This window comes from Notothenia rossii (genome assembly GCF_949606895.1).
Source record: "Notothenia rossii genome assembly, chromosome: 3".
Taxonomy (NCBI): domain Eukaryota; kingdom Metazoa; phylum Chordata; class Actinopteri; order Perciformes; family Nototheniidae; genus Notothenia; species Notothenia rossii.
In genome coordinates, this window is record NC_136901.1 from 11054128 (window position 1) to 11075696 (window position 21569).

At 42.5% G+C, this 21569-nt stretch overlaps 1 protein-coding gene across 1 annotated transcript; it reads right to left on the minus strand.

Annotated features, from left to right (window-relative positions):
- Positions 1-1830: 1830 nt before the first annotated feature.
- Positions 1831-21176, minus strand: LOC307034273 (sodium/potassium-transporting ATPase subunit alpha-1). Its single transcript, XM_079673026.1, has 23 exons — positions 20976-21176; positions 13732-13845; positions 13282-13341; positions 11684-11785; positions 11482-11583; positions 11278-11391; positions 10817-10951; positions 10168-10285; positions 9828-10096; positions 9432-9740; positions 8101-8235; positions 7731-7926; positions 7436-7611; positions 7105-7241; positions 6589-6739; positions 5519-5687; positions 5285-5439; positions 4880-5003; positions 3852-3997; positions 3628-3758; positions 2701-2802; positions 2457-2548; positions 1831-2189 (listed from the first exon to the last, which is right to left on the minus strand). Exons 1-23 carry the CDS (start codon positions 20985-20987, stop codon positions 2161-2163), a joined length of 3078 nt encoding a protein of 1025 aa, XP_079529152.1. The 5' UTR covers positions 20988-21176; the 3' UTR covers positions 1831-2160.
- Between the last annotated feature and the right edge of the window lie 393 nt (positions 21177-21569).

Genomic DNA, 21569 nt, shown 5'->3' on the forward strand with positions numbered 1-21569 from the left:
ATTTATCTGTAGATAGATACCCCCAACGCTTTTTTTCTTATTTAAAAGAAGACCTTAACCTAAAGTATTATTTAATGTTTGAATAAAGGTTCATTCGTTTTTCTGTTTTGCACCTCCTCATATTAATATCTTTTGTACATCCTGTGGATGTCCGGTGCCTTGCTCAAGGGCACCATGGCAGGGCCCAGGAGGTGAACTGGGACCTCTCCAAGTAGTAGTCCACACTCCATATTTAGGTCTGTTTGGCGGCCCTACAGCTCATAGACCAAGCCGCTACTGACTGAGCCACTACAATGTAGTGAAGTAAAAGTATAAAGTTAGATACATTAAAAAAACACTTAAGTATGACAAAAATAGTGCTTACGTAAAGTAAGAGTACATATTACCACTGAGTAGTTTAGTTCAGCGCCATATAGGTTTAGTCTACACAAGCCTCACTGAAGATGACGTCATGCCAGGTGTGACTAATACAATTAATTAAGCTGTTAATTAGCCACACCTACCGTTTTTGTTGCTACAGTGGAACTTAACTAGCTTAGCTAAAATGACTACTGTAGATATTTAATGTATATGTACTTTAGTATTGCCCATTGTCTGCTCTGTTATACCTGTACTCCACTACACATAAGCTATTTAGGCTAATTAAAATACCTGTCAGCTAGCCTGTCCTGTGTCACTCAATGCGTTCATATTTAGATTTACGGTTTATATACGGCAGGTTTTTAACACTGGCACTGGCAGGCTCACCTTTTCTTCTGATACAACTTAAAAAAACACGAGTTGTTTTCGCTTATCTTCCTTCTTTTGTTTAGGTAACACTTTTTACTGAAGTGTTGGGCTACCTGAAGCATCCACCTAGCATCACAATAATGTAAACCAGCGTGTTCGGACTAAACCATTTGATCCATACAGGTAGGGGTGCGTGATGGAACTTTTTAATGGAACTTTTTAATTACTCGATACACATGCTGCATATAAGCATTATATGATTATTATATTATTGTTTAATATTAAAACAACTGTTGGTGAAGAGTAGGAGAAAGCATATAGAGCTGTCTTTGTTTACCTTTTTTTGTCGTCACCTGTACATTTACATTTAATTGATGGATTAAAGGATGTATGCATATATTATTATTATCATGGCAGATGTAGCAAGCATTACTGTTGTGTGGTTCAGAAGAAAGAAACAGATCTCAAATGTGAATGTGTTAGGGTGATGTACAATTTCCTTTTCTCTATTTATTCAAAACTGTTTTTGGTTTTTTTAGGTAGGAGGATGCTGAGCTCCTTAGTTTTTTTGCTCACCTCTTCTTAAAGTCTCAAGTCTCCTCTTATATGCGCGTGTGTGTATCAAGACTCCGAAAGTATTGCGTGGGAGGATAGAGACCACATACTTTAAACTCCCACCCATATTGGATGAAGCACCCCATTGGATCTTGGTAAATTAAAAGCACCCACAACATCCTTAGTAACTCAGAGACAAGACTCATTTTGCAAAGTTCATATAAGGCTACATTGTGTATATATATTTCACACAACAGAGTCGAACCAATATATAATTAATACTGCTAACTATTGATCTTATTCGCTCTAAAGCTTATGAACAGTTTAGTAGTGAGATAAGCACACACACTGGTATCGCATGGCACCAAGGGATCATCAGAGTTTGATTTTAATCTGTAATAACACATTGTCAATTATTTATGGATTATATTTTGTAATAACGAATATGTCTTCAAAGTAAGTAAATCTGAGAAATGTTGTGGAGTAAAAAGTACAATATGTGGAGAACACACAGACCCATAGACAATAAATAAGCACAGGAAACACTTGTGGGACCTGACTCAAGCGCATTTTTATTGAATGTTTATAACAGTTAAAAACATGTATAAAATTGGTCCTGTTTCAGAAACAAGGCACGCATAGTCATGTCAATGTTCAGTGTTCATTTCATTATTAGCATTATCAACAGCATCAGCATTATCAACACGTTCCATCTCATTATTTGTTTAATAGTAGTATCAAGCATTCCCTAATATAAAAACATGTTCTGATTTTTTCACAGAAGTTAACATTTTAATCCGAGCAGCAAGACAATATTCATGCAACAACGGGAGTGGAGAAGGCGCGAGCTGACAGGACTGATGGGCTGACGGGTCTTTAATAGTACGTCTCCCGTTCCACCCAACCTGGACACACAGGCAGAGAAAACAAACACCCATGGGATTTAGAGGCAATTCATTGGTCGATCCAATGTATTCAATCTTGATAGTTTATTACAGGGAAACTCTATAATGAAAGAAAATGTAACTAAGAAGAATAAGAAGTTTCTCTGCAATCACTAAGCATGAGAATGATCCAGAGGGAGGAGGAGAGGGTGCAGAAAAACAACAGCAGAGGGAGGGAGAGGTAGGAAAACACAGGAGAAGATAACAAAACATGGATTCTGGACTCACCTCCTGGGCTGCGTCTGAGGATCAGCTTACGGATTTCATCATAGATAAAGATGAGCAGGGAGTAGGGGAAGGCGCAGAACCACCAGTTGGGCCTGAAAAACACGCGCAGAAACATAGATGAGAATTTGACCCAGCGCCCCGGGGCCTGAATGAGCCACATGCGGTGGGTGGAGTATTACAGAGTGGGCTGGATGTGTGCACGGCTTACTGCTGCATCGTAGGCCGGGTTTTGTGCTTTACTCACTTGAGAGGGTACATCCGGAGGGCCACGTCCATGCCGGGGCAGTAAGAGAGGAAGGCAGCCAGAGCGGTCTCTTCAAACAGACCAAAGATCAGGATCTTGTTCCTGGAAAACAAAGGGGAACAATTGAGACTCTGAGACCCAAACAAACCAATTGAAGTGATAACCCCCAGTTTAGGAACTATTCATACTGAGCCACTGGTGTAAATAACTATGTGAATAGCCTTTTAAGTCCCAAATTACACTATCTCCAGAAGTGTTTTTTTGTTGTTGAGAAAGACAGGACCTAGCACAAGGTGGAAAAGGAGGTATGGCATTCAAGATGGCGGCTGTTTGATTAGCAGAGAATGTGTCTCTTCTATACCTACACTTGTTATTGTGTACACACAGGGTATATGCAGGAATCCTGAAGTCAAATGTAATACCTTTCAAGACCTTTTTTAAGACCCTCTCCATACATTTTAAGACCTCATCGCCACTTCGAGTTTTAACTGGTTACATTGGCGACACATTGACTATATACAGTATTGATTGTTCTTCCTCCTTATCTTCCAACCATTTGGACGCAAACTTGCATTTCCCCATAACGATGTTGCTTAGCAACTGGCGTAAACGGAGCTTCGCACGCTATCAAGCAGTGAGCGTGTGATGTCCTGTTCAGAGGACGTCCAATCCAACGGGATGCCATAAATAAACTACACAGAATCACACTACACACCTACGCAATGATTACATTCAGGCAGACTGTAGAATACAACCTTCAACTTTTAATACTTTTTAAGACCCCGCGGACCCCCTGATACAGTGTACTAAGTGTCATCATATAGATAGAACAAAAGGGTATCATTTGTGATGAAACATCTACAGCTTAGAGTTGGAAGAGGATACTGCCGCCTTGAAAGATATATGCCGGGGCATTTTGGTTCTTACCTCATGCCCTGTTGGAAGACAGAGTTCCTCCTGGTCTTACAGACGATAACATCGGCCCACTGGACGATGACGATGCTGACAAAGAAGGCGGTGTGGCAGGTGAACTCCACGATCTTCCTCTGCTCGTAGGTCTGAAGGGGAACACACAGAAAACACATTGGACCAGCTGCGCTCGGCAACATTACTACCTTCTACTTGTGGTGAGTGCAGTTGATGTTACTGACCCACTGCTGTCCATAGGTGTCCTCCAGATCGTTCAAATATTTATTATCCCAGTTCACTCTGATGCCCAGCAGGGTGGAGGGCAGGAAGCCATTTTCAGCCAGGATCACAAAGTACGTGAAGAAACCAGCAAGCGCCTGGATCATACCTGCAGGAAGGAGAAGGGAAGAAGTCACATTTTTAAAGTGAGTCACAGAAACTGAAGTTGTATCATATTTAAATGAAGGGCTATAATTATGCTTAGACAGAGTTAGTGAAGGCAGTTCATCAGTCCACTTAGAATTGGAAGCTCCACCGGGAATGAATGAATGATTAAGAAAACAAATGGCTCATTTGGTGTTTAAGGAAAAATACAATGAATGTTTTAGTCCTTCAGGCAATTTTGGGGACTAAACCATATGTGATATAATGAATGGCAAAGACACACAATAATATGAACATGTGTCAAGAAATATAGTTATATCAAGAGGGTATATGCATTGTAGGACCCATGCATCTAAACCTTAGAAAATATTAAAAAACATAATTACATTCTAAATGATGTTAATTTGTATTAGCGAGTGACATAATCTTATAAAGCAATTCATTTGTGCAATAGCTCTAATAAAAAAACTTGGAGGAAAATCAGTGGAGATCACATGTTTGGTCTTATAAGGAACTAAAGGAAGTCCAGGAGGGTCAAACCTATTCCTGGCTTCATTTCCAAAGAGGGAAAAACCAAAAGCCACAGGCCCCGCTCGGTCACAAACACACACGACTGTCTGTATCAGTATGACACTCAGGGTTTCCCACACACAGACTTTACTTGGGCGGGCCGCCCAGGTATATTAACGTCCGCCAAGCTGTTATCGGCTACCACCACAAGTATATTTCAGATTTGTGGGAAACACTGACAGTATTTCTGGTGCATGTCACTCCCAGTTATCTTTGAGCGCCCAGATACAGAGCTGCCTTTCCAGAAAAACCTACAAAATGGAGCCATGCAAGAACTCCTGGTTCTACTTTAAGATTTCTGATCAACGGTGTTTACCGATCTGTCCGTATGCTATACTGATGAGCCTCTCGTTCACCAGCTTGTCTGTTTTGGGGTTTCGTGGCTGTCTCTTCATGATGTCGCTCTCGGCTGCTTCATAAGCCAGGGAGATGGCAGGCACCTGGAAGACAGGAAACAATCAATGTTGACACATCAGTTTATAGGAGCCAGAATCAGACAGTTCAGTTTTCTCACAGCTTGGGTGTCACGAGTCACAGAGCTAAGAATAGATGTGGTGCGCAAAACAACCCAATCATTTACCCCGAAAAATGTAGTTTCATCACGCTCCTGTCAAACTCAAAAACTTTCCTGGCTTTTTTAGAATGTTGTTGATTTTGAATATCCCTAACTTGCACTACATTATTGGGAACCATCATTTTAGCAGCACTAGTCCATATTCACCATGTCAGTTCCCAGGTCGATACAGAGGATGGTGACGGTTCCCAGGGGCAGGGGGATGTTGGCGATGATGAAAAAGAGGAAGGGGGTGATCTCAGGGATGTTACTGGTCAGAGTGTAGGCGATGGACTTCTTCAAGTTGTCGAAGATCAAACGGCCTGATGAGAGAACAGAGTGTTGTGTCAAACCCTGCAGCTGAAAGGCCTTGAAAGTGTTCTGTGAAGTACAATCTGTTACCTTCTTCCACTCCAGTGACGATGGAGGCAAAGTTGTCGTCCAGCAGGATCATGTCGGCGGCCTGCTTGGAGACGTCAGACCCAGAGATGCCCATAGCGACACCGATGTCCGCCTTCTTCAGAGCAGGAGAGTCGTTCACACCGTCACCTGTCACAGCCACAATGGCTCCCTGCAGAGAAGATAGGAGCGTTGAGGAAAACATGACAATTATTTTCAGAAAGAAAGAAAAGTGAGTGAAAGTTAAGATAAACTGCAAGAAAAAATTATGTCTCAACATTTTAGAAAAAACACAGTTTTTCATAAATAAAAGTGAGGTGTCACTTCCGCTTCAGAGAAAAGTCACTATTCGTGCAGTCAGGTGACACTTTCATTCAAAGCAAATCATCTTTATCTGACAGTACAGACAACAGACAGAGGTGGTCGGAGATTACATGTGATCATAATCAGTGGATGTGCTGCATGCTGATAAGGGATTACCTTGAAAACAAACACATATAAGATTTTAAATATTTATGACATTACTTTTTGTAAAGCGATTATTAGTTTGAACCCGAAAGTCTGATCTTAAAAACGTGGACATGGAGGAACTGAATTGAAGTGACTGAGTTGTCATAATACATCTTCCACTCCTTCACCAGGAAACATGTGGGACACACTGGAATAGATTACGTTATTTAGAACATTCATTACCACTGGGGTTATTTTCCATTTCAGTAGAAATTGTTTAGTCATGGTTTCCTTAATTGTAAAAAGCTAAGAAAAGACTGTTTGTGGTCTCGATCAGGCAATATCCAGCAACAAACATCCATTCAAAGAAATAAGCCCACACAACACTCACTTCTGCCTACTGATGCACTTCTGAATATTCATTGAGGTCACAGCTTGACAGATGTTGTGCTTGATTATTCTGCCAATTTAGTGATCAGGTCAAAGCAAAAATCATAAATAAGCATAAGGGGGTATGGATATCAAATATTAAATTGTGAATTAACATAACAAGGCAGAGGCACATGCTATGAGGGACTGGAACTGCTCTGAACACCGCAGAGGCTCGTTGGATTAGAGCTTACCTGTCTCTGGCAGCCTTCCACAATGATTAGTTTCTGCTGCGGGGAGGTTCTGGCAAACACTATCTCCGTGTGGTACTTCAGGATGTCGTCCAGCTGCTCTGGGGACAGATCTTTCAGGTCTCCACCATGGACTACACAGGCCTTTGCATCTCTGGAGAGAATACGAAGACACTAAGTTACCGAAAAGCACAATATGTCATTTGCTCTCGGTCAAAACAATAACAAAACACAGGGCTCGTTGACATCATATAGTAGCTTGGGATTGTGTCAAGATGTATCAAAAAGATATACCGGTAACTCTAATCCCACAATTTTATGAATAATATTTGATTGCACTTAAACATAAACATATTGAGGAATATATTAATGGAATATTAAAAGCCTTGAATTTAAAACACAGGGTAGTGCTGAAACCTTATTCTGACCCAAATGGGGCCCAGGACATAACCTTGAAGTACGGTTGTCTTTTGTGTCCCCTTAATAACTCCACTCGGGGCTCCTCAGTAGGGTCCTTACCTTGGGTTCACTTCGTTGATTGGGATGTTCAGACGTGCAGCGATGTCCTCAACAGTCTCGTTGCCTTCGGAGATGATGCCAACACCCTTTGCAATGGCCTTAGCTGTGATTGGATGATCACCTGTTACCATGATGACCTAAGATAAGAGGGACACTTTATCAAGCATGTGAATTATAGACAAGAGATGTATTATTATTAGGTCACTTGGAGGGAATTCAACAGCACACATTGTACATACATTTTTCAACACAACTACCAACCAAGCGAACAGGCCAATTGAAAAAGCTTCATGTGAACTAAATATTTAATTTCCATTTGAATATGAGTTACCTTGATTCCAGCGCTCCTGCATTTTCCGACAGCATCGGGCACAGCAGCACGAGGAGGGTCGATCATGGACATGAGGCCGATGAAGCAAAGGTTCTCAGTGGGGAAGTTCACCTCCTCTGTGTCAAAAGCAAAGCCTTCTGGGAACTGGTCGTCGGGCAGGTTGAACTGGCAGAAACCTGGAAAGAATACAAGTCAAAAAGCAGCTTAGGACAAAATGCCCAATGAAGTGATTTTCTCTGAGTAGTCATTTCAGTTTCTGCTCCGTTTGTCAATTCATTCCGCCGTCTATCCTTACCGAGCACTCTCTCTCCAAGTCCTCCGAGTTCAAGGTAGGCGTTCTGGAAAGAGTCTTTCATCTCGTCGTCCAGAGGCTGCTCTTTGCCGTGCATCATGATGCTGGAGCAGCGGTCCAGAATCCTCTCTGGGGCGCCCTTCATCACCAGCAGGTGCTTGGTACCCTCGTCACCCGCTGAACCGTTGTGAATGGAAAGCTAGCAGAAAAATAACCAAAATAAAAACAGATCAGGCGGAGCATTTTCTTTCTTTTGTTGTGCTGGAATTTGGTATGAAAGAGCCGATAAAGGATGATCAAATGAAAAGAGAGCAAGCCAAAAGCTATGTGTGTAGCTTCCATGAGCTTTATCCATTCTAATCTCCTTCCATACCTGGTACTTGTTAGTAGAGTTGAACGGGATCTCAGAAATCTTGAGGTTTTTGTCTCTCATTTCTGAAACTGATCCACAGCACAGCTCGATACATTTCAGCAGAGCGGACTCAGAGGCGTCCCCGGCCACGTCTCTCTGGTGGAGGAGGACGGACAACATTAAGTACACACCATAGACTGTATATGGTACACACACACAAAGGTCACCAGGAGTCACAGATGCACACTTTTAGTTTCTGCCGGGAAATTGGGGTTTCTCTATAAATAGTCTGTGAGTCTGAATAACAAACATCCTCAACAGGCTTTAATGACTCAAGGACATAATCAGCAGATTGCAGCAGTGTTGAGAGGGCAATATTAGGGAGGTATAATCAAGTTACAAAGTCATTTCCTATGGCCTTTCAAATTGATTTATTTAATAATAATAAAACAGCATATTTAATTAACACATCTGTATTCTTTTTTTTGTGGGTATGCAAAATAAAAAATCATTAAACCAAGTAGTGGCATTTTTACCAGCCACAGTACATTCCAGTAACGTAGGAGGCCAGTAGCCCTCTACAGTTGAGGTTAAAAACTGGCTTTACCAGTGGGCACACTTTCACCTATTCATTTTGAAAAAACAATGACACACACACACACACACACACACACACACACACACACACACACACACACACACACACACACACACACACACACACACACACACACACACACACACACACACACACACACACACACACACACACACACACACAAGAGACTGAGCAAAGCCTGGGAGCCAGGAGACGTGCGCACATCTAGGTGTTTGTTTGTGTCGCCGTGTGTTTTGGTGGGGTTGGGAATAATGATGTGGTTACAAATGTGTGAGTAGTATAAGATGGAAAACAAGCCTGTTAGCCTGAATGGAAAAACATCTGTAGATCGTGAAATGGCTAATCTATTTGCATATCCAAATGACAGGGAAATACATTTGTACATAAGTGTATTATTTAATGTATTACTTTGGCACCATTGACTAAATTCATAATCGTTTCTTTGCTTTAATATAATGTTTCAGGACGACTAATACTGGAACACTCATCGTTTATCAAGTACACTTGAACAGTTGTTGACATTACTGGAAATGAAGCAAAAATATTAGTGAGAAAAGAACAATGGGGAAGAGGAACTCATTTTAGAATGGTTTGAACATTCAAACTGGAAAATGAGTCAGTGTTACAAAACGTTTAAATCGTGCCCACATAAGCACACAAACTGAAGACCTACAAAAAATGAAAAACTTGTTGAATAAAAAGGATGAAAGTTAATATAGTTGTGTGTGTTTACCTTGAGGATGGGCAGGCCGGACTGCTCTGCCAGGAAGACGGCGCGGTTGCAGAGGCCGGCGATCTTGGCGAGGGCGCCCCATGTGGCGGAGCTCTTGTCGAATGAGGTGCCGCTCTGGTTCTCCGTGGTGTCGGCCTCGTGGATCTGGTTGTCGAACCACATGTGGGCCACGGTCATCCTGTTCTGGGTCAGGGTGCCGGTCTTGTCGGAGCAGATGGTGGAGGTGGAGCCCAGGGTCTCCACGGCTTCCAAGTTCTTCACCAGGCAGTTCTTCTTGGCCATGCGCTTAGCGGTCAGGGTCAGACACACCTACAGACGGGACAGCTTGGCTCAGTTAGTTGTTTTTTTAGGGATTCATAGATCTACCTTTATTAGACGGGAAACACCCGGACTCACAGTGACAGTGGCCAGGAGACCTTCTGGCACGTTGGCGACGATGATACCGATGAGGAAGATGACGGCCTCCAGCCAGCTGTATCCAAGGATGAGCGAGAGGACGAAGAAGGAGACACCCAGGAAGACGGCCACGCCGGTGATGATGTGGATGAAGTGCTCGATCTCGATGGAGATAGGGGTGCGTCCGACTTCGAGTCCAGAGGCGAGCGTGGCGATACGACCCATGACGGTGCGGTCTCCGCAGCTGATCACAACACCACGGGCAGTTCCTGCAGCAAAGATGATCAATCAAAGAATGTAGCAGTGTCTCTAAAAGGCTTGGTTGATCCTGACATCATACCTTCAACACAGTTGGTGGAGAAGAAAGCGATGTTCCTGGTCTCCAGTGGGTTCTCATTGGAGAAGTCGGGGGTACGAGTCTGGGGCTCTGATTCGCCAGTCAGAGAGGAGTTGTCCACCTGAGCGATGAAACACAGACTGTGATTGAAGGAAGAAAGAAATGTAGCTATATCCGCCTCAGAAAGCACCCCTGAGACGATGCTGAGGCAGGTGGCCCGATGTAACAATGGATGATTCAGAAGCTGATAGAAAAGTCTGGGCAGTAATTGGGTTGCTCTTTGATCTAAAGTTTAGTTGAGGGCCCAAAGTGGGTCACAGACTTGTTTTTGTCCGCATAATAAGACGGCCATTAGTCACATGAAAAGGAATCAGTCCATTTATTAATATAGAGACTCCAAAGGAAATGTAAGAGGGCAAACTGTTTCACAGTCGGGGTGACCCAGAACAGCGGCATTGTGGATCAAATGTTATTATGAGATAAGGCTTCACTCCATTCGGGCTATATGGGGGTGCTGAGTGTCAGACTTCACATAGAATTGTTTGGATCCTACAAATGAACAATGACAAATTGCTTTTGGGTCAACTATGAGTTTTGACGATCCAGCAAAATAACTCATGTGGTTTCCAAGTTTAATAACGAGGACGCCCACCTTGCAGCCGCTAGCGGAGATGATTCGCAGATCAGCGGGGATCCTGTCACCACCTTTCACCTCCACCAAATCCCCCACCACCACTTCCTCCGCGTTGATGCACTTCTTCTCGCCATCGCGGACGACCAGGGCTTGCTACAGAACGAGAAATGGAGGAAAAGGAGAAGGTGAGAACGACGGCTTTTGTCTGTTATACCTGCGTCCACTTTCACATCTTGCATGTAAAGCTCACAATGAACCTCTTCATATTTAAGAGGGCTGATAAGATTCAGATGTCAAGAGGGGTCTGTTGTGGGTAAGACCTTGAATTAACATAATCATTAAGAGTTGGCATGGTGACAAAAACATGGTTGTGTCATATTTTGTGAGCTTAGCATATTCATGAATATGTACAAAATGCAGTTATCGAAGCTTACTATAGGTAAACACATGAAATGAATACAAGTTTAAAATGTGAGAACCTGTGGGACCAGGTTCTTGAAGGAGTCCATGATCTTGGAGCTCTTGGCCTCTTGGTAGTACGAGAAGCATCCGGTGATGATGACGACAGCAGAGAGCACCACACCCAGGTACAACTGTGAAAGGCAAGTCATCCACAAAAAGCATCATAAAAATGCTTTGCACTCATAAAAACATCCACAGAGACGACTAGGAGCTTTCCTCACATTGTCATTAGCAGGCTCATCCTCCATTGCAGCCTGGATACCATAGGCCAGGAAACAGAGGAGGGCACCGGTCCACAGAAGCATGGAGAAACCCCCAAACATCTGCAGGAAAACAGTACAATTAGGAGAGTGGAGCTCGTTTAAGCTGAACACAAGCTGTCAGTCATGGTGAGCCTTTTGGGCAATTTACAACAAAGCCTACCTGTTTGCAGAATTTGACCCACTCTGGGGTGGTGGGAGGAGGAGTGAGGGCGTTGCGCCCGTCACGAAGCAGAATCTCAGCGGCCTTTGCACCAGTCAAACCCTGATGTGAGGGAAACCATTGTTAGAAGATGTGAATACAACCACGTGTTAAGCACAAGCTGGTTGTTTACCAGTCAACTACACACAACTCCCTGGCATATATTTAAGTCCAAGGGGAAGCGTAGATGCGACTAGTTGCCTAGCGACACGGCATCAACAGAAAAACAGGGCCACGTCCTTCATTAGCAGGTAGGAAGAAAAACAGAAGAAGGAGGAGGAACAAGAAGCGGCCAATGGGATCTTGTGAAATCAGGGCGGAGGGGCTCGGGCAGCTGATCCATTATTCACAAGAGCTGCAAACACATGCATGCAGGCGCACACACACGGAGCCTGGAGACCCCAGTTTGGAGGCACTGATTAACTATTCTGCTTGATGCTTCCTGTGTGATCAGGAGCACATTTGCATTAGGAGAGAAGGCTAGTTGGAGTGTGTAGGGGTGGGCGAAATGACGATATATATCGTCGTGACGATATTAGGTCTCCAAGATATGCTTTTTCAGAGATATCGTATCTATCGTGATAAAAAAAAAAAAAAATTGAAAAAAAAATGTTTTGAAAAAAAAACTATAAAAGAAATAAACTGATGTGAAAGACATGCTCTAAAGCTGTCTAGTCAGGATTCAGACAGTATTGCACTTTATTTATTGTGTTGTTTGATTCTGTTGGCTTATATTTTATTTGATCAATAAGGTATTTATATAGTTTTTCCCTTCAGTTATGTCTTTTATTGCACTTCAAGTCTAAAGTTTACATTTTAATTGTTTGGCACTGACTTTTCCTCATTGATGTTTGATGTTTGACTTAGTTATATTTTACCCTCCTTTTCATGTTTATTGATGTTCACTGCTAGTGCTACCTCAGAAAGTTCATTTTTACACTGAGAAACTGTGCCTTGAAGCCATATCAAAATGTTGAATTATTCATTCAGGGATTCATTTCAGAAATAAAAAATGCTATTTTGGTGTGTTACTCCTTTGTGTTTTAGGTTATGTTACCTTGTAGGTGGTTGTTCTGTTAAGTAACTTGAAAAATAACCATAATAACCGACATGAAAAAATATCGTGATATATATCGTCTATCATGATACTGCTTGAAAAATATCGTGATAATATATTTTTCAATATCGCTCACCCCTAGGAGTGTGTGACTGAATGTGGTGGGGGGGGTAGGCTGGTCCTAAAGACTGTAGAAGATCCTGCATGCATGAACAGGAAGAAAAGGCATTCTGAAGCATTGTTTAACTGCTTTCCTTAGATTTCTTTAGACACCTTTAGATATCACTTCCCACTCTTTTTCGCTCTAAACTCGTTTTTAAGAAACCCTGAGAGAACCAATCACATCCTCCGTGACATTCCCTCCATGATAGGAGAGGAGATCCCCACTCTCTTGAAGCAGAGTCCTCATGTGTATTCATCTAAGCCACATGAATCCTTCACTCAGCAAGGCAAGCTGCAGCGAGTATTCCGCTCAACAAAATTCATCTCAGACTTCACTCACATTGTTGAGGTCTGTAGCATATTTGCGGTTGAGCTCGTCGAGGGTCAGCTTGTGATCATCCTGTAGGGAGAAGCAGAGACAAGATGGTGGTGTCAGTTCAGTGTGTGTGTGTTTTCCACTCAATGCATGGGTGTGAAAAGCAGGTGACATTTACAGCTCAGTGTGTGCGGCTGACCTTTCATTTTGAAATGACTGCCTCTCACAGTGTAGAGCCACGACAAGGACAGAGAAACATTCACAGTGGAGAGGAAGGAATGAATGGATGGAGGCGGAGCCAACAAAAGACATGAGGGAGGTGGGAAGAGAGACAGGAGGAGGAGAATGGAAGGTGAGCATTAGGAAAAAGCAGCAAGAAGAGGCACGTGAAGGGAGGAGATGTGGGAGAAATGATAGGAACACGATCGAGAGGGATATGGTCACACGGACACTCAAAGAGGACGAGACACTCACCATATCCACTTCCTTCTTCAGTTCATCCATGTCCTTCTCTTTCTTCTTCCCCTTGGCTTTCTTCTTGCTGACCTGCTCCGAGGTTGCAGCAAGCTCATACTGCTCGCGTCCTTCCTGGAGACACAACGGAGGAGAAGGAAGGACGATCATTGTAATGATACACGCAGTGAGCTGGTTAGCATTGTTCTCACATCACTGATGCTTTGGAGATTCATCCTTTTTAGGGAAGTGCACCACAGTTGAGACATATGTTAGTGCGATTATACCCACCCACATATCTTGATATTTACCATGACTGCATCACAACCTAAAACGGAATACTTTGAGGCCTGAGAGGTCTTCAGATGTATTCATATATTATATCAGAAACAGCTACAACTTTTCTGGGTCGCTACAAAAAGCCCATGCATGAGTAACGTGCATTGGACTATGGCCAAGTCTCAGCCTCGGAAAAACTGACAGAAACTTTAACAGAAGGTCGAGGAAAAGAAAGAGGCACCTCTTTGCGCGTCACATGAAGTTAGCTTGGGGGATGAAAAGCTCTGTTGGACGAGCAGAGTGAAAAGAACAGTTTGGCATCCTGGCTTCAGAGCCATCTGCCACGGCAAAAACAACTCTATGGGGATCCACTTTTTAAGGACTTTTCAAACTTTTGAAAGGCCCTCTGTTGTGAGAGCAGATTTAAATACACTACTTTCTTTTTGCTTTGGTTCCAACGCACATTGACACTAAAGTTCTGCATTTTGGTTTAATCTAGATATTGATTGAATAAGTCAAGCTCAACAGGAAACGATTTATCTGTATGCATTGACAATTAAAAGCAAAAGGAGCAATGTTTTTGGGTCATTTGGAAAATAAGTGCCTTTTTTTGGACAGGTTAGGCACGAGGACAAACATACATTTGGACAACACCCACGTTTTCCAATCAATGGTGTCGCAGTCCGAGCGAATAAAACATTCATTCACGAGGATTTTTTCCTGGCCAATTAAGTGATCCAGCCAGACCACAGAGTGGAACAATAAACCACTCTGAAATAATGTAATGGTAATCACACTTTGGTTATTTTCAACTCCGAAACTAATGATCTCGGAGGAAAAAACACATTTCATTCAAAGTGAACATGTCTGTGTTAAACCTGAAGCACAAACATTGAGATGTGCTTCATTTGTGTGAATCTTGCCTTGACGTCCCCTATCCCACCATCAGCTCTGGCACTTTGCCACAGAGTGACAGTCAGCCATCCCTTTTCTCTCCGCTGTCTCCTCTATAGCATCCCCTCTCATTATCAGCCTCACTGGTGCCAACAGGGACACAAAGAGTGTGTCTTCTAGAAGTCTGTATGCTGTGAAGAGAGCCAGACAGACTGACAGAGAGAGAGAGAGGAGAGATACGGAGGTAAACTGAACAGGTGCGGCGGCTTAGAAAAAGTCCAACAATCAGGGGAGTTGCCAACAGCATCTGTACGAGCCTCCAATGTATTTATAGAGTCCCCATTCTTAACTTCATTATTACATTTTATCCAGCTCTCTTAAAATGTCTTGTCTTGTCAATTCAAAACCCAAAGATTTTTTACTTTACTATGATATAAAAACAAAGAACGGCTAGAAATCTCAATATTTCAGAGACTGAAAACCACCTTTTTGGACATTTCAGCATGAAAAATTATTATTAAAATGTATCAATTTAATGTTGCAAACCACCAATTTGAATTCAAACCCTGATAACTAAGTTAAAGATACCACGAAACAATACAAATGTGTGAACTGCACAGCTGTGCCTAAGTACAGCCTCATAGCAATGAAATGTATTTATATTGCACTATTTAAGATGTATTCTTTTTTTATTACTCAACAAATACAACAGCCACTCCATTAAGTAGCACCGAGATGTCCCTTAACAGGTGTGTAGGCTTGTGTGTGTGTGTGTGTGTGTGTGTGTGTGTGTGTGTGTGTGTGTGTGTGTGTGTGTGTGTGTGTGTGTGCATCACAGAGAGGGGAGAAGGTTAAGCTTAAGTGTGTTTCAGGTAGGGAACAGGAGATGGCAACACTAGCAGCCAACATTGATTAGCAGTTAAGGCCCTTTCTTCAGCTTTGTACAGGGATCATAGGTTTTATCATGTTAGGGAGGGGGAAGCTGCCAAAGTGATTACTAATGAGCCATTTGTCTGCACGCAACTCCACAGTGTGAGGCAGCCATTTTAAAAACTCTATAGGCGATATATCATTTGACACAAAAGACAAGATACGGTCATCCTGCACGCAGTCCCAGTCATGGAGAAATGCTAACTAATATTGTTTTGTTTTGCACTGCATTAGCCTCCACAGTTTCCCAGGGAGTCACCAGAGCAGAGTGTGTGATCCAGCACATGTTGTTATTGTTGCTCCGGCCCCCTGGCCAGCTAAGCTGGGAAAACACTGCGCCTGGTTCTGGATCACTGCGGATACATCTTAGCCTCTGGACCCCCGAGGGCCACCGGGGGCCATCTGGCTTTAGGCAAATAATTCACAAACAGTTGTCCAGACCCCAAATTTGGAATGCAGGCTTTATCTCCAAAGGACAACTAAAGTACTAGAAGGCAGTCGGACTTACTTGAGACTCATTTAAAAAGCAACAAATACATGTTTCCTTATCACTTTATAAAAACGTTGATATACTGGTAGATATTTAAATGTGTAAACTTACATTTTTGGACTAACATTTACAGTCACTTTGGACTTTGAGAAACCGGTATGGAAATGTTTGATTAATCTAGAGAAAGATCTGCAGAATAATCGCCGTCTAAACTAACAAGTGTATTTTCTAAATGACATATTATAGACAAATGAAGGGCTCTTTTGATACCTAAAGAAACTAAAGCTTTCATAAACTCTGCATCACAAACTGAAACAAAAGGCTCCTAAATGCTTGACACAGAAAAGTGGACAAAAATGTAACTTATTTAGGGGTATTAGTTTGGACTTGTGTCCACCAGGCAACTGAATCCAATAGCATTTCAGAAACATAGGCAGAGAGAGGCCAGCATTCGTGTGAGAAAAAACGTTGAGATTCCAATAGTTGAATGAATGAGGCGCTCCGAATAGAACTGAAACCCCACAAACACACAACTTAGACAAGAATGAGGCCTCTTCCCCCCCCCCCATACCCCCTTTTTGTCCTCGCCCCAGAGAACAAACGTCCGACAGGCTCAAACAAACCCCAGGAGAGAGTGGTCGGTCAAGCACACACTTTTTACGGGCAGAATTCCTATGAACTGTTCTTCCTAATGTCAGATAAACAAGCTGCTCATTCAACTGAGACACACACACACACGTTGCTACCGGCAACTTTAGCCACACCTCTTCAGACATGTCAATGGACAGACTCAAGGGTTGTAGCCCCTCCCCCTTCTCCCCAATACCCCTACTCTCCTTCCACATTTCTCCCCCTCCTCCTTTCATTTCCTCCTCTTTTTTTTTTTATTCAGACAATGAAAGGAGAGTGAGTTAATTTACACCATGTTTAACACTCTCTCCACGTCCTGTGCAACTTTCAGCGTTCTTTAAAAAGAACAAAAGTCAGTGAATGAATCAATGCACTTCCTTGTTGCATACTTTGTGGGTACTTTTCTACTGCCAGGGTGACGCACAACACTGGCTGAAAATGTAAAACCTCCCACATCTACCTCCAGTGCTTTTGTCGTTTATTCGTCATTTGGACAGAACAGGGTGAACCTTTTTAAAGTGTAGAAAGTTTTACATTATTGGCACTATAATCTGTTTAATGTCATACACACAACTGAAGTGTGGAGGTCACAGGTTCCTCAACAAAGACATACAAATATATATACAAGACAAAATGGGTGATAAATCTGTCCCTGACTGTCGACACATCTGTGTTTCTTAAATAACTTAAAATGTGAAAACTTTCTTTGAGGCACGATACTCTTCTAAAACACACACGCGTTTTCCTCATTGCATTATCTTTGATGTTATCGGTTAGAAAATTAGCAAGGCTGTAAGCAAAGATCAGCAAATCTATGTTTTCACAAATAGGTAAATATTCAATTTTCTACACCGATCTGGAGCCGATTTGAACTTTTCCCCCACCTTTCAGGACTTAGCCACACCCCCGTGACTTTAACTTGCTAAGACCCCATAGCTACAAGTTGCATCATTTCCTCAAGAGGGGAAAAGGCTAAATGTCTAACATATTGGTTTCCAATATTCAAACTTCATGTCGTCCTTTTCAAACCACCAAGTGATTCAGGTTGTAACATTTGAGACCTGGATTATGACACGACTGTCTTAGGGACGGAAAATGTCATATTTCCTCAGAGTTAAATGGACTGCTCTGAAATTAAGTGTTGCACTTTCTAAGAGCAACAGGTTTGATGTTTGCAGAGAAAGTTCAAAGAGCCGTCACAGAAGCTTAGCCAAACACGGGCAAAGAAGGAGAGAGAGGTGGCATGAAGAAGGCTGCCAGAGGAGAGGGAAAGGAAAGGAGACAAATGAAACAAAGTAACAACAAAGTGGAGGGTACAACGGGATGAAAACAGGGATCTGGGGATGGAGTGAGAGTGAGAGTGAAAGAGAGAAGGAAGAAAGGCTGTCACAGACGAGGGGTGGCGTGTGACAAAAGCCCCGGTTAATACACAATGACTGCCGAGCGGAAAGAATGTTAAATCCTCAGAGGGAGGGGGGGCGAGATAAAGAGGAGGTAAACAGGTACAAACAGAGAGAACAAGAGGGAGACGGACTTTAAAGAATGAATGTGAAGGTGAAGTCGGGGTGCCCCTTCGAGGTCAGCTCACAGTGGGGAGAACAGTTAGAAAATAAGCCGCGGCAGAACCCTCTCTCGGACATGGGGAGGTTGGATTGTGGTCCACTGTTGCCGTCTCTGGCCACTAAAGAGAAAGATGTTACCGTCTTCTTTCTCATAAAGACACACGGCCCTCTCCAAAGATGCTCACAAACACCGGGTATCTGCCACGTCCTCCAGAGCTCATCCGTCCATTAACAGTTTATGCCCTTCATCAAACCATCTGCAAGTATCCACACTCCTAACATCTACAAAAGATAACCCAAGAAAAGCAAAGTACGTCTGACTTCCTAGCACAAAAGGTCAACATTTCAAAGTGCTATATCTTAATATCGAAAACAGGAATATGTGCAGGCATCTGGGGAGATAAAGCAGAAAAGGTTGATTCAGGTGAGATTAGGAGAACTGATTTAATATAATACGGACAAATGACATCATGATTTACGTGCTCCTGTTTCTAAATCATCTCTAACTTTAAGAGCTGAATGGATCCTTCTTCATCAGAGTACATTGTTAAAGAAATATATCAGCCCCACCCCAGCCTCTCTTCTCTCCATCAAGTCGGGGTGCGAAGTTGCTCTACGGAGGCAATGCGGCAACTAGTGTTTCTTAACCCCCCCCCCCCCCTCCACCTCCCTCTCTGAAGCAAATATCCCTCCTGTCTGCTCACTCTTGATTCTTTTTTTTTTTAAATGACAGAGAAGCCAAACAGAGAGAAATGAAAACATAACTATCCCCTTTTTTATACCTGTGCAAAACAACTCAAACCCTCGCTCTGTAGTGGCGATTAGCTCTTCCAAGTCTAGCTTTCCTTCTGTGCCAGCACTGAATACATTAGAGGAGAGGAGAGGAGAGAGGAGGAGGAGGCAAGGAAAGGAGACGCAGTGGGGAATTGGAGGGAGGTCGGATGGGGGCAGGGCATTTCTTTCTTCACATATGGGAGGGAAAAAAAATCAGCAGCAGCCAAGGGAAAGCCAGCAAAGGTTTTCAGAATCCTATATGAGCGTCTTGGAGAAAAGGAGAAAGGAAGCGAGACTGAAAGAGGCTTCACATCTCCCGCCAGATCTCTCTCTGTCCATCTTCCCCTTTCTTTTGCTCCCTATATCCAACTCTCCATTACTCACAGGCTGAATCTATAATGAATGTTTCTGTTGCGCAGCATGGCAGGGTGCGGCGTTTACTGATATTTCAGAGTTTCAGTTCAACCTATCCAATTTAAGTTTGCAAAAACAAAAACAGAACAGTAACAGAAGGACTACTTGTAATCTACAAGGGTTTAAATAATCCATTTTTGACATGACCCCCTCTAAAAGGATGCGAACGGTTAAAATAATTTAGTGGTACTTTTGGATAAAGCATAGGAAAATGCATGTGAATGAAAGCTATTACAAAATCTACTGAAGCCGAACACCTCTGCAGGAAGGGGTGAAAAAGACAGAAGAAAAGATGGAGATTTTACTGAGCTTAAAAAATCATAGTACAATGTTTAGTAACAACTTTTAGACTCATAAAATGTATTATTTTTGCTAGATCTGTCAGGGATGGGTCACCATATTTGCATGATATGATGTAAACAGAAAGCAGTAGAGATTATGGATAATCTACTAATGGTCTACTTTAATGCCTATTTCCTACACTGAATTCTTTGAGTGTGCATCTCACATAACTGAGTCTAAAAAGCAGCCTAAAAGAGTGCAGATCTGCATTCAGATACATTGGAGCTACAGCAAATCAGATCTCCCAGAAAAGGGAGAAATGTGGGCTGGACTTTTACCATTTTCCCTCCCACTAACAAGCCATTATACCCAGAATACACAGCTGCAAGAAATGCAACACTTAACTAGCAAAATGTTTGAAAATGGAAACGTTTTTTTTCCCTACTGAGTGGATCACATTATTGACGAGGGAACGACTTCCTATACCCAAAACATGCATCAGGATTATTTGTGAACAAATGTTCGATTTAAATGAAGAAGTCCACACCGTGAAATAAACCCCCCGCAGCCGCTCACTTCAAACGGCATCACTTCCACAGATGTACTGTCGCAGCTAATTCCGTTAGCTCGCAAAACTTTGACAGTACAAGCCTTTCCAGTTATGTAACCTGACACCGAGCCGGCAAAAAAGGCACGGTGAAGCATCTTTTGTGTGCTTTGGAAACTTATTTCGTACGACTTACTTTCCCTGACTGCTAAATGAAAGGGAGTTTTGTGTGGAAGTCCTGAAAATACTTAGAAACAGCAGCAGGCATTTGGAGAGAAGGAAGCTTGCTTTTCATCTTAACACATGTGGTAGTCCAGCTCCCCCCTCAACATTCATTTAGTAAACCACTTGTTGAATGGCGAAGTTTTAAAACCATCTTTTCCCTCCACCATATATCTTAATATGAACTTATTAAAATGCATCAAATAGAAAAAAAGTCAAACAAATAGACATTAATACTCACTCCTCGTCCCATGGTTGTTCAATTCTTCCCAGTTCAAGTAAAAAGTTGAGACACAAGATTCCACCTTAAAAAATATGTACAATAAAAAGTATTAAAACTAAATAAAACTCGTGGATGTGTCCTCTTTTTTTATTTATTTTGTGTTTTTCTTCTTCAGCACGTGTCCCTCCTCCAGACACACATCCGAGTTCGCGAGCGGCCGCGGCAGACCCTCCAATACTTATAGACGGCGTTCATGCCATTGTGACGTCGACGCCGTTTGCCATGGTAACCCCACGGATGGAGGCGGGGCGTTTGTTCTTCTTCTTCGGTTTGTCATGCAGCACACACACACACACAGAGCACACATCATTCACCATGGATAGGTAATAAGATAATAATCTAATTCAAGTACCACAGTTAAAGTATAAATAATTATCTACTAGGAAAAAGACTAGTTGCTGCAACAGCTTGAGAGAAACACTATTATTTCCCCACTATTCATGCACGAACAAAACATCTTAATGTATAATGCATGACCCGGGGTTGTGTTAAATGTGATATCATATCTTTCTATGTTCCTTAACAGAATATTTCAGGGAAAGGAGCTTTTTT

Excerpts from the sequence above, each read along its gene's own strand:
- LOC307034273 (XM_079673026.1), bottom strand. Across the intron at positions 3,998-4,879 it reads TATAGCATACGGACAGATCG|GTATGATCCAGGCGCTTGCT; the intron begins GTAAACACCGTT and ends TCCTTCCTGCAG. Across the intron at positions 3,759-3,851 it reads ACACCTATGGACAGCAGTGG|ACCTACGAGCAGAGGAAGAT; the intron begins GTCAGTAACATC and ends GTTCCCCTTCAG.